We start from the raw sequence: 12,928 nt of genomic DNA on the forward strand, positions 1-12,928 counted from the left end.
AGGCTGTGATGTAAAGCATTTTCTGCGCCCCCGCCCTTTAATGTCTTTCCATCCTCATGTTGAAAAACATACAAGTGCTCAGTTGAAGTCACATTACACTTACCGTTTAAGGACCTTGGCTCAATCTGATAACCTGCCTACTTAATTTCTTAAATTAGTTACTATTAGCGGTTAGTTAGCATTATGCTTAAGGCAGCAGTGGAAAGGAGAAACCATCTTGGATTTAATTCTGAAGTATCTCTTTGTAAATGAGTGGGTTATACAGCAACTGACTGAGCAATGAAAAATCCAGCATCTAAATGCTAATGCTACAGAACACGTGTAAATCCAAACTGAAAGCCATTGTGACCTAGACAATACAAATGACTATGTGGATGTTTTCAAAGGATTTAAAAAGAGCAGCTTTGAATCGCACATTTGCTTTTTTTAGCAAGCTACAGTGAATCTGTCCCCAGCCATAAATTTAACAGAAGCTTCAAGTCCAGCACCTAGCAATGTGATTCCTAACATTTCTAAGCAACGTTTTAACAAATAATGATTGTACTATGGGACACCCTCATACAAACAACAAAACCCTACTTCTATTATCCCTCAAACAAAAATAGCTAGGGCTTGTAGAGTTGATTCTAATATGGTAAACCTTTCACTCTTACACAGCAGGTACATAAAGGTTTTTGCAAAACAGTAACAGTAATCAAATTTACCAAAAAAGCTTAAATATTTCACTTACATCAATGTTCTGCAACCTAAATCTGACTTTCGACTTAAACTTTTTCTGATATTAAACTTAGAAATACAGTTCAGTTTAAAATTCCTGGGTCAGATTAAAACTAATTATTTCAAATACAAACAATAGATAGAAGTTGATTTGAGGAGACTAAAAGACATTCCACTCCGCATTACTTTGGTCATCCTTGGTGCAAGTATCTACCGATAAATACACATATATATATATACACACACATCTGGATCTATATCCATATCTCTGTCAATAGCTTTCCAAGCTTGACAAAGATTCTCATAAGCTTTGGTTCTTGTTTCTTTGCTCGAGCAAGCTTCCTTACAAATGAAGCAGGTTAGCATTTAATAATTAAAGCATATTAGTGCATCTGTATCTTTTTACATGACTAAAAAAAATCCCACCACTTCACTTCTCATTCAAAGCAGAGTACTGATTAAGTCTGGCTCATACTACTACTACTACTACAAGAAAATGAACAGATGAATTAAGGTTCTGTGTCCTAATGACAGTTCACCTGCTTTATGGCAAAGAGTTACTTTCATTACATACTAGTAACAAAGACTTTTTAAATGGATAACAAGAATTGAATGATTGATAATGAAACTGTAGCAAAAAACAGGCAAGAAAAAATGAACAGATACTGTCTATCCTGCCTCTGAAAAGCCCCCTTTTTTTTTCTCTGTAACAAACATAATGGTGTTTCAATGTTAGAAAAAAGAAAGCCATTTAAGACTGTTCCCCTCAAAAAGCGTTCAGACGCAAACCAGAAGAGACCTACCTCTTTCTAAGAGAAGAACAGCCACAACCCCAAACATCTGTCTTTCAGCGAGAGAGCCCAATCTTCACAATGCAATAGATATGACTACAGAAGTTTTTCCATTTCACTACTGGAATTTAATAAGCTTTGAAAGGAAAGCTGTTGTTTAACACTGTAAATACTTTTGGGTGGTGAAGTTGTGTGTTTGCCATTAAACTAAATACAGGCAGACTCTCTGAACTAGGCTGGTCTTCCCTGTTTGGCTCACCAGGTGGCAGCAAGTTTCTCGACAGTACAAGTCCCTGCTTTAAAAAAAGCCCCCAAAGACCTTATTCAAGCACGTTCTGTACTTCTGCTTCTCAGTTTGACTGAAAGGCATTTACACTTTCTTGGAACAGTCAGAACCCCGAGCCCACCGCTGAACATTCCTCCCCCCACCGGCGCCCTACATGTAAGAGCGCCGCAGATGATGGTTTGATTTAGCAGTTAGGGAAGAAGTGGCCTATTCCCTGGGACCCAGGCAGTGTCTGCTGAGCCCAGGGCAGGTCAGGAAAGCTCCAGCTCAAATCAGGAACCAACCACGCCTCTCACAGCTTTTGCCACCTCTGTCCTTTGGCTGACAGCTATTTTCAAGCATTCTCCCCTCCCTATCAAAGAACAGCCTAAGGACATAAAGACTTCCCCCTGCCACTCTTAAAACATTAAAAGCAGAAAACAAGCAATGCAAACTACTTACAGTTTTCTGGCAGGGAGGATATAGTTTCTTCTCCCCAACAATGCAAGAATTAGAGACGTCTCCAGATTCCACCTTTCAGAAACATAGGAATGAAAAATGAGTACCTACTTTCCGAATAAAGAAGAGCCACAGACATAACCCTGTTACCTCACTACTTGCTTAAAGGGTGACAGGAGACACACAGCATGAGAAATCAGGTCAACAACAACAGCCTAAGAAATTTTTTTACTGCACATCTGCCTTCATATCTGACAAAAACTACTACAGACAACAGATACTGCAAAGGAATCCTCAAGAAGCAAAATGGATATTGCAAGGGAATCCTCAAGGAATCTGCAAGCATCATTGCAGCCCGGGCACTTACTGACAAGCAAGTATCAGACCCAGTTCTCTCCAATTACAATAAAGTCTTTCCAGACAAATATTGAATCTGTGTTTTCTCCAAACAAACTCCAAACTCCAGCTAGTCAGAATACTAATCACAACTAAGATGTAGGTACCAAACAATGAAAAATACTGTCTGGTGAGGTTGAGAAATTTCCACTAGCACTTTCACAGAGGAAGGGACCATCGCAGTGTTCATCACGTGTTTGTTCTGCTCTAAAACATCATCATACACAGACTATACAGCTTGCTGCTATGGGGTGCTTGATTTAAAAAAAAAACAACCAAAACTAAACTTACCATTTTTTAACTTGATCTTCTGCACTCGAACTTGGAGAAGAGTTTCTAATTAGAATGCATCTGCAATACAGTAAAATCAAACATTAAAATTCTATTAGGAAGTGTGTTTATTATTTTTAGTGTGCTTATTTTTATCTTAATTCTCATCCTGTTCAGCAGCTTGTCCTTACTTTAAAAAAAATATAAGAGAAAGACTAAATCAGGTATCTGTATTGGTTGCCAAGTCAGTCCTTCCCCTCTGCCCAAAAAGCAGCCCCAATACACACTAGTGTCTGGACCTTTAGTTAAATCAGCACACAAAACGTAGCTGTACTTAACAGCCTCAACTAACCCTGCTCTTACAAGCTTGTACAAACCATCAATGGATGTCCACTTTAGTGGACAGAAAGTATTTTATTTGTGAGAGAGAACTTAAAAAAAAAAAAAAAAAGCAGCAGTAACAGTTAAATAGCATTTACATTAAACCACTTCTCTGCAAGTTAAATCTGACCTTTTAGGCTCTTTTTTTCAATAGCTTAAATTTTGAAGACTATTTCTAAACAATTGTTTAGGTCAGATTAGACCTATGTATGCCAAATAAAACCAATACACAATGATAGGAGCCGCAGCCCATGCACAAAATTTATTGTGTGCTACTCTTTATAAAATACTTGAATAGTTCAGAACATGCATAAAATTTCCAACTTAGGGGTATGTACAGATTGTACTTTATAGCAAACAAAAAAAAAAACAAAACAAAAAAAAAGGGAGAGATGAACTCTAGTGACAGAAGTTTCAAGTCGTGTTCCGGGGGATGAGAAGGACATGTAGCAAATGTCAAAATATAGAACAAAGTACAGTGGCAATCAGTACAGTCCATTATTTGTGAACAAATCAGCACAGGGCTTCAATTTTTATTTTAACCAAGCAGTCCTGTAGATACCAAAGTACATGCAGTCTCAAGTTTACACTTTCACTAATGCCTTAGCAGTTGAACAGAGCAATTGCTTATGCGCTGCTTTGCCTAAACAAAAAGTATGTCTGATACAGTTTCAGTTTCCTTTACAGATTTAAAAATAATAAAAAGCTTGCAGCTATTCAGCCCAGTGATTATTAGCTATTTATGCAACCGTAATACTCACAATAAACTAAAAGTACCCATAACATCTAGGTAGCCTACAGATGTACATCATAGGTCTATATATTAAATATTTGCAAAATGAAAACATGCATACACAAAATACAATGCCAAGCTTTACAGACTTGATATGAATCAAAATTTACTTAAACAATGTACAAAGTTCAATTAAAAGTACCTTAAAATGAACACTTCCATATTTTTCTTACTTTTAAAATTAGTATATATAATAATTATTTTTTTTTTTAAATTCAAGGTGGGGAAGAGTCTTGAAAAAGCTGGGCAAAAAAGTTTCTAAATTAAATATTTTTTTTTAAATCTGTGTTCAAGTAATAAACATTCCTACATAGAAATCTTCTCATAAGCTGTAACTAAAAAATACAGTGAATACAATATAGAATTAGCAACATCTAAGGAGTAAACCTGAGGTCAGCATTTTACAGAATGACCAACTGAGATTTTTTTTTTTTGGCATTTTTTCTGTCTATTTAAAATACAGTTTTTGCAGCCTCAGATATTTTAAGACCATTCTAATCTATCATTTTAAAGACATTTCATGAAACCGATGTCCATTAATAAATAGTTAGCTCTTAGGGTTGTATTTGAAAGTCTGATTTAAAAAACCAAACAAACGAACTACCTCTACTGAAAGAAAAATCCCATTTGTAAACTTAAAAGTGTTGACAACGATAAGCATAAGACGCTAGTCTAGATGTGCTTTAGTGATAACAGCCCGATTCTTTCCCCAGCTGTCTTCTGAAGCCTCGGCAGCCGGTGATGGACTTCGTGTAAATAGGTGAGGCACACTCCCAGGAGGTCGGGTCACCACGTAAAGAGAGGGGCTGTTGTCTCAAAAGCATGATGGTCTTTCTTCAGCGGGATCAAGTCAGACGGTGTTCCACCTCTTCTTTAGTAGTCACTTCAAGCGATGCCCCTGGCTATTTCATCTGTTGTCACATCAAAAAGCAGTAATCTAGGAATTCTCAGGCAAGACATGAGTGAGTAAACCAGAAGCCGACGTGGTCACTGTGCATTGTTGTTGCCAGTCCCATTGTTTCCATTGGCATTTGTTGTGTTTACAGTATTAATACCATCTTGTTGAAGAGCATCTTTTCTTGGTGGCATTCTCTCATTGATCCTATCCAAACCTTTTGCTTCTTCAAAACTGCAGATTTTATGTTGCGGAGAGAATCCTCGTATTGCTTAACAAAATGCAAATTTGATATGTCAGTAATGGAAAAAGAAGTTGAAAGCATATACTTTTTCTAACAAATGATGTTTAAAAACAGCTAAGAAATCAGCCAAAGAAACATGGCTCTGCATCTGTATTAGTGAAAGCTTCTCTAACCTGCTTTCCCGAAACGTTCAACGGCAATCATGATTTCAGTTTGTAACAAAAAGAACCAAGTATGGCAAATATTCTGCAAGTAGGAATCAAGGGGTTTAAGCCCACTTGATTGCTTCTGCGTGTCCCTGGCGTGGCCAGCTATCAACACCAGCTGCTTTTGCCGCCCAGTGCGTCAGGCTTATCTTAACATCCCCCCTTCTCTCTGGTGGAATGTCAGTAAGGTCTAAGCAGCGCAGCAAGTGCAGTGGAGGCAAAGCAGCAAAGGGTTACAAAAGTAATCGCAGATTTACATCCTGCACACACATCGATGGCCCGATCCCGCCGTTTTCATGCAGGCAAAACTGCGGGATGTGGTTCACATTCTGTGCTAATCATGTGGATGATGGAAATGGACACAACCACAATCACTGAGTTAGCACTGTGGTTAAACAATGGTATCATTTAAATACAAATGTATTTAAAGCAAGTATAGAAAATAGGTATTACTTTGTTACTGTTTATTTTAATGAATGAGGTCTGTAGTTGAATTTAGACCTGAAAATGGCTGACCACATAATAAGACTGAAGTCTTTGGGATGAAATAATTCTTTGGAGATTTAAGTACAGCTTTCCACTCACAACAACAGGACCTCTTGCACGTGTGTGTGAGAACAGAATATGGCACTTGTTTATATTTTTGGAGATGTGACTTCCTTAATTAAAAAACAAAGAATACAGTCATTAAACGGTGCTTTGCGACCAAATCGGAAAAAACCCCAAAGGTATCTCTCTCAACTGCTAACACTGCTTGTCATTCGTTACATTGAATATTGAGCAAGAGGAAATTAAAGTATCTCTGAAGACAACAATCTGATGTTGAATACTCTGAACACCAAATAATTTGATGGCATTTTGCCCAATACCACTAGCAAAGGATGAATATACAACTTATTTAGCACAGAAGCACTGACAATCCATGGAATTTAATATGCCTCACACTGGCAGGCTGGTGTATATACTGAAAATAAATTTAGTCAATAAATTATGTTCAAAATCTATAGAAAAAACATTACATTCATACTATCAGATGTGTTACGGAAAGTTTTAAAAAAATACGTTCAAAGCCATTAAAATAGATTTTATGAGAAAAGGCATGCATAAACAACCCTCCTTCCACATATAAACCCCACACAATCAAACAAAACCTTGCAGTTGAATGTAGAAAAAAAAATACTAAACACTACCATTTTTAAGGACTTCAAGACAACACCATGTATCACAACATGCTATTATACAAAAACCTACTGCATATTTTGTAAAAATAAACAAAAAAAGACCAAAAAATCCCAAGAATTTCCCTATAATATTAAAGATATCCTAATGATATCATCATCCTAAAGCCAGAAATGAATGTTACATGTAAAAGGGATGAATCAATACAGTTGATTCATCTCTGCTTGTGCAAGTTGAAAGTAAAACACACCCACACAGAGTACTTTTGAATTCCCTCCCAGACACCACAGATCTCTGCCAATGGCAAAGACTCTGATCATACCTTTTTCAGCCTCAATTGCCTCTACAGTGGCTGTACAGAAGTGAGCAGATGCATGCAAAATGAATGAGAAAGATGAAGAGTGTAATATCGCATAGCAGAAAAGGCAATGATCAATTTAATATAGTATGCTACGCCAGATTAGATTACAATTAGTTAAAATGATAATTAAGGTTTTGGGGGGTTGTTTTAAAGTTTAAGTGAAACTTCTAAATTTTAACTACTACAATTTATCAAAGTACATCAAAGCATCACTAATTAACTGATGTTATTAACTGCACATTTCTAGAAGTTTTGTTGTTTTGGTTTTTAAAAACAGCAACAGAAAATTTCAACTGATGTTAAAGTTGTGGTATGGTTTAAAAACAATTAATAAAAATCTATTTGAGACTACCATTTCTGAAGATTAAAATGCAGTAATGAACTTCATTAAATTACCAGGAAGGACGCTATAAAAATAACACTATCAGTGCTCTAATAATAGTAAAAAATTATTTTTCTCTTTATGTTTAGGTCTCTGAAGTTTAACTTCAATTTCTCACCGTATTTTAAGCTGACACAGGTATCTCTGAGAACTGAGCTGTGAAGTGTACACCACAAACGACAAATCTAGCAAGTCATATTTACAAAGTCTCGTAAATTGTTTAACTGAATCGACAACAAATTCTAGAGCAGGAAGAGGTCTGGTCACCATAGTCTTGGTGGGTGAATTAATGTGAATATGAAAAAAATCTAGCTTACTAGTTGTTTTTCAAAGTAAATAACCATGACATCTGCTGTAATTTCTTAGGTGTAATATCCTTCTCAATTGTTCTAGCTCTAGAAGTCAAAGCTTTAACATAAGGTTATTAGGACATCAAAATAACTTTGTTAGGATAGACTTGCTGAAGAAACTACTTTGTAACTACGACCTAAACTGTACCTAAGTTTCAAGAAGTTTACCTCCCCTACTATGTGCCATGCCTCTAATACCATAATTTCAGAAATATTAACAAAAAATAGCATATATAGTGGTGAACCTACTTGCATAACGCTTGATACATACTGCTAACAACATAAAATTGTAACAGCAGTATCCAAGCAAATGTTGCGGAAAATAGCTACGTAAGAAAATATGGCATTAGATCAGAATAGAATTCTTTAAAGCGAATTAAGTTTATTACTTCTCATTTCCTATCCAAAAGAAATCAGACACATTTCTATTGCCAACACTATGCCTTAACCTCACTGTTGCATAAAATTGTAATTTCCACTGAGATACTCTAAAAAAACCCAAACAAAATTAGATACTTGCATTAAATGCTACTAAAATAATGTGGAATACTTAAGGGTAATGCAGCATTTTAACTTTTACATACTGCACATTCCATGGTACTAAAATAAACAAATATTTTCCTGCACTTAAATCTACAGAGACAAGGGCAATCCCAGAATTAAATCAAAAAGCCACTTGAGTGGATGGTTATTTATGTTTACGTTAAGGGAAAGAAACGTTCTCAAATTGTAAAAATCAATTAGTTTAAGAATTACTTTAGAAAGTCACCAAATACATACTTTCATACTATAATCAATTTGCCATACAAATACAAAACTATAAAAAGAAACCACCTCTTTCCACCATTTCCTGTTACCTGTGAAGTCTTTGTTTTCAATCTTTTCCTGAAAAGATCACGAATACTGATTTATCTCTGTAAATTATGTAGCTTCATCATAAATACAAATTTCAAAATTTACTCCTAGTTCATTCTACTCGCAGTACTAGTATTCCAACGAGATCTTGGAATACACATGACAGTTAAGAAAAAGGTAATTTTCAAGTTGACATAAAAGAACAAACTGACTGGAAAATGCAAGCACTTAAAAAAACCACACTGTAAAGACTCAATTTGGAAAATAATTTTGTTGGATTCTTTTGCAGGTACATCTAAATTAAAACTACATTCTTTGTAAACCCTGATAAATCTCAGATAAATACTGTATCACACTAATGTAAAAGGTAATCCTGAAGTCTTTGCTCAGAAAATTCTCAAGAGCAAATTTTAAGCAACAGGGTTCAATGGCATTTCCATCCTCAATTCCAGCTCTCCCCATGCTTGTCTTAGGGGACAGATCTGATACAAAATGCTTGCCAACTTTCAACATAAAACCAAAAAACAATCTTACTGCCCCTCTGACTAACAGCAAGGGCAGCAATGAAAGATTAGAAGTATTTGGATAGTTCAATTGATTTCCATGGAAGTACTTATAATTTTTAATTTAGGCTTGTGTTTAGTTATATTGCTGAATAAGGCTTCAGGTGTGTTTTTTTTTTTTTTTAATAGATGTGACTCAATTTGGAAAATAGTTTTGTTGGATTCAGTTCACAGAATAAGTCACTAGGAAACACTACTTTAAAGAACAGTACTTAATATGGTCTTTAATATTTCAGCTACTACAATGCATGCAACATAAACAATAAAACCCATAAATCTACATTTAAAAATAACCACTTGGAAACATACAAAGGCCACGATTTCCCAAAGTCTGTTTTTATCCTAGTACAATTAAAGCTGTCTAAAAATAACCTATGATTCATTTTTAAAATTAATATCTATATATTTGTGGGGAAAAAAAAAAATCATATATTGACTTCTTCCATGGGACGCAGTTTTGCACTTTTTCCCAAAATTATCTTTTTAAACTCACTTGTCTTTGTTTAACCCTTTCACTACAGTTAGAATTTGTATTTTACCCTCAGACTTCTGCTTTGCAGTAAGAATCTGTTCAAGCATTGCCCATAAAGCAGTTTTATTAGACTGACTAATGCGTTCGGTGCCCTACTCCGCATTATGTCAATGCCAATAAGCTTCTCTCCTCTGAGAATGGCCAATATCTCACAAAAGATAGCCGGCGTGGCTGAACAAATTCCTGAAACAGTAATGGTATTTGTGAAGATCTAGTATAGACTATGTTACTGACATTAAGAATTATAATAGGCATATATGCAAAAATCGCATGTGCATTGCCTTAATGGTGACTTACTTATATGTCTATATCTATATATTTGCCCCAATAAAAAAATTTCAGCCCAGCTCTCTAGAGAAATGTAGATACACACTCCAATTTCTTACAGCTTTCAAAGCTTATTATAGATTTAATAGCAACCAGCACAAGTAGACCTTTTCTCAGTGTGCCATTGAAAAATGAGCACTGGTAAGGCTGAAACCTTGGAAACCCAAGACATATTGGTAAATTTTGTGAATTTTCAAGCAAACAAAAGAACAGAATAAAAAAATACTAAAATTATTATGTTCTTCTATTTTCTTATATCTAGACTAGTTTAAATCATTGACAGTATATTGATCAACATAGTACAATATACTTCAAAAAATAATTAAATACTTGTAAAAAATCCTACTATACTATCAGTGTAGTATACTACCATATTTTTGCCAAGAATATGAATTCACTGATCTCACAATGGTTTAGGAAAGTGTCAGTTAGTAAATTTTATTTAATTTTTGGTTTACTTCTAGCTTTGCAGTTCAGCATAATAATTTGAAAACTGCTGTTTGAAGACTGAAACAGTAAAATTCTTATCAGTAAAAAGAAGTTACTGCAATGTAAGAAGAACTAACAGTTGGCATGAGTTATTTTGAACAAACAACATGACTGAAACGAATGAGGTATATTAATGTAGTGCATCAAGGAATATTGCCATCAAAAGTTCTAGTCAAGAACGAAACACACCCACAAAAATCCAAAACGCATTTTGCATACTTTCCAAATGTCCAACATTTTCATAGAAAGTCATATGTTTTATGTTAAAAAAATTTTCTAGTCAGTTTGATCCTCTCTGATATTTGTAATGCACCATGGATAAAAATCTGTCAAATGAGTGAGAGGAATGCAGACTCATTTTTTTAAGCATAATAAAGTATCCTATTAAACAATGAAGATTAAAACTAGAACATATGCTTTTGGAATAGTTGGATGGATTAGGAAACATACACCATTTCTTGTTATAGACATTCACAAAACAATCACATACATACACTGGACATATAAACTCCCTTGTAGACATTATATGTCCACCAAAAAATGATTTAAAATGTGACATTCATGTTTCAAAGCTATTAAAAAACCAGCTTTGATAGTTTAATAGAAAATGTAGTGAAAGGCTTTAAAAAAACTACATAGAAAATTTAAAAAATTCAAATAAACAGCCTAAATCAGAAAATGAGAAAAGCAGCTACTCTTGGAAAACAGATTGTGTAAATAGTGGTATTCACATACCACGATCTTTCAACAGTTATAAAATTCAGTGGTCCCACACAACAGTTTTATACTTTCTATTAAAGCCTGAAGATAGCAAATAAAAACTCTTTGGATAATTTATGTTCAGAGTGCTGCTGATACGAAGTCCAGTTTCAGACTGGTATATTTTAGTTATCCACCATTGTGAACAGAAACCTGGACTTCATTCTTTTAACATATTTGGTACGATCTCATAGCATTCTCCCTGAGCCTAGCTAATCACTTATGGGCCTTGTGAAAAATACTATCCAATGATTCAACAAACTAAAAAAAGAAGAAAAACCTTTTACAAAATATTCAATGAGCCAGATTACAGGTATATTTTGTATAGAGTTCTTTTTATTTTCATGCAAAAAAAATATGCACACTTAATAACACCCTTTTATTCTGATTTATTTACAAGTTTTAATTTCAATCCCTTTATTCTCAACTGATTTAATAACAATTACTGAATATTTTTCAAGTACATTGTTGTTCAAAATGCACAGATAATGTGCAGCAGCAAATGCAGCAAACCTCAAAAACAAGGTGCTACAACATTGCTTCTACATCAAGAGACAGACAAGTGTCTGGGATAGTGGTTTAATTTTAACACTTATACAGACATACATCTATACCTAGAGAGAGACAGACAGATCTAAGAAAGCAGCTACATCTGCAGAGGAAGGAAACAGCATGTTACAAGGACAATTCAGGGAGGTCAATTATACATAGAACATTTGACAAACAACATAGAGAACAAACTTTGGCATTAATTACCAGGGTACAAAACATAGTACATTTTAATCTATCAATGGAGTGTGATATGGAACTCTACAGTCTGCAGCTGTTGGTTAATATCAACAAGTATTTGACATTGTCAATGAAAATACTAATACATCTATAATAATACCATTTTAATGGATAGCAGACAAGTAATGATGCAAAATTACACTGCCATTTTAGTATCTGTAATGATCAAATGACTCAATATCAGATCTATAAGGTCACCCCACTTCAGGCATCTGCACCACCTGAAAAACTGTAAGCTAAGGAAGCTCAAAGTCTGAAAAATGTGACCTGACACCGCTGAGCTCATTTGCTTTCAGTTTTATACCCTGGTTAAGTATCCATTTCACATTGCCTGATTAACACATAACACTATGCTTGTATCAGCCGCTAAGACAAGAACTGAAAAGCATAAGAAATTCCCTGCATGCATTATGTGTAGTGTTAGCAAAAGAGTGAGAAGTGCCCCAGTCCATCTGAGGCACAGCAAGTTGCATAACATCATTACCACTTTGTAGGGTCTGTCGTCCTCCGGCCAACACTCCACTAGGTAACATTCCAGTGGGAGTCAAACCCTTGAGTGTCAGCACACTTTCGCTCTCCTCCCTGGTGTGAGAAAAAACAGTAACAAACCCCTAAATATTTGCTCACAAAAACTTGTATTAAAGTAAAATAAGGGATGGGGAGAGGAAGCACCTATTTTTGCTCTTCTTTATGCATGTCAAGACTGAACGTGAATTCAAATTCAAAGGGGAAAATATTTCTATTCCATACCAGTCTCTCCTCTGCTTAGGAGTTACAAACACTGAGTACTTCTGAACCAAATTCTGAATAATTATTCACATGCAGGCTCATTAGCTTTGAAATTAGCACTGAATGCCTCATGAGGTACTGAACATATCTCAGTGCCATAAAACAATCCACAACTTTGTTCAAAGTGTCTGTGCTT

The 12,928-nt window shown here is 35.1% G+C and overlaps 1 protein-coding gene across 4 annotated transcripts in view; it reads right to left on the reverse strand.

Moving 5' to 3' along the window:
- Window positions 1-4,744: 4,744 nt before the first annotated feature.
- The window catches only part of PPP3CB (protein phosphatase 3 catalytic subunit beta), a 42,214-nt gene continuing 34,030 nt past the window's right edge, over window positions 4,745-12,928 (reverse strand). For 2 of the 4 annotated variants that reach the window (XM_086616468.1, XM_086616470.1), the window contains 3 exons: window positions 12,488-12,585; window positions 6,919-6,948; window positions 4,745-5,238 (listed from right to left, as the gene is read on the reverse strand). In XM_086616468.1, the coding sequence (XP_086472594.1) occupies window positions 5,060-5,238; window positions 6,919-6,948; window positions 12,488-12,585 (307 nt within the window). In that variant the 3' untranslated portion in view covers window positions 4,745-5,059. The remainder of the gene's footprint in view (window positions 5,239-6,918; window positions 6,949-12,487; window positions 12,586-12,928) is intronic. The other 2 variants (XM_086616469.1, XM_086616471.1) reach the window with 1 other exon arrangement.

This window comes from Tauraco erythrolophus, chromosome 9 (genome assembly GCF_009769465.1).
Source record: "Tauraco erythrolophus isolate bTauEry1 chromosome 9, bTauEry1.pri, whole genome shotgun sequence".
Lineage (NCBI taxonomy): Eukaryota > Metazoa > Chordata > Aves > Musophagiformes > Musophagidae > Tauraco > Tauraco erythrolophus.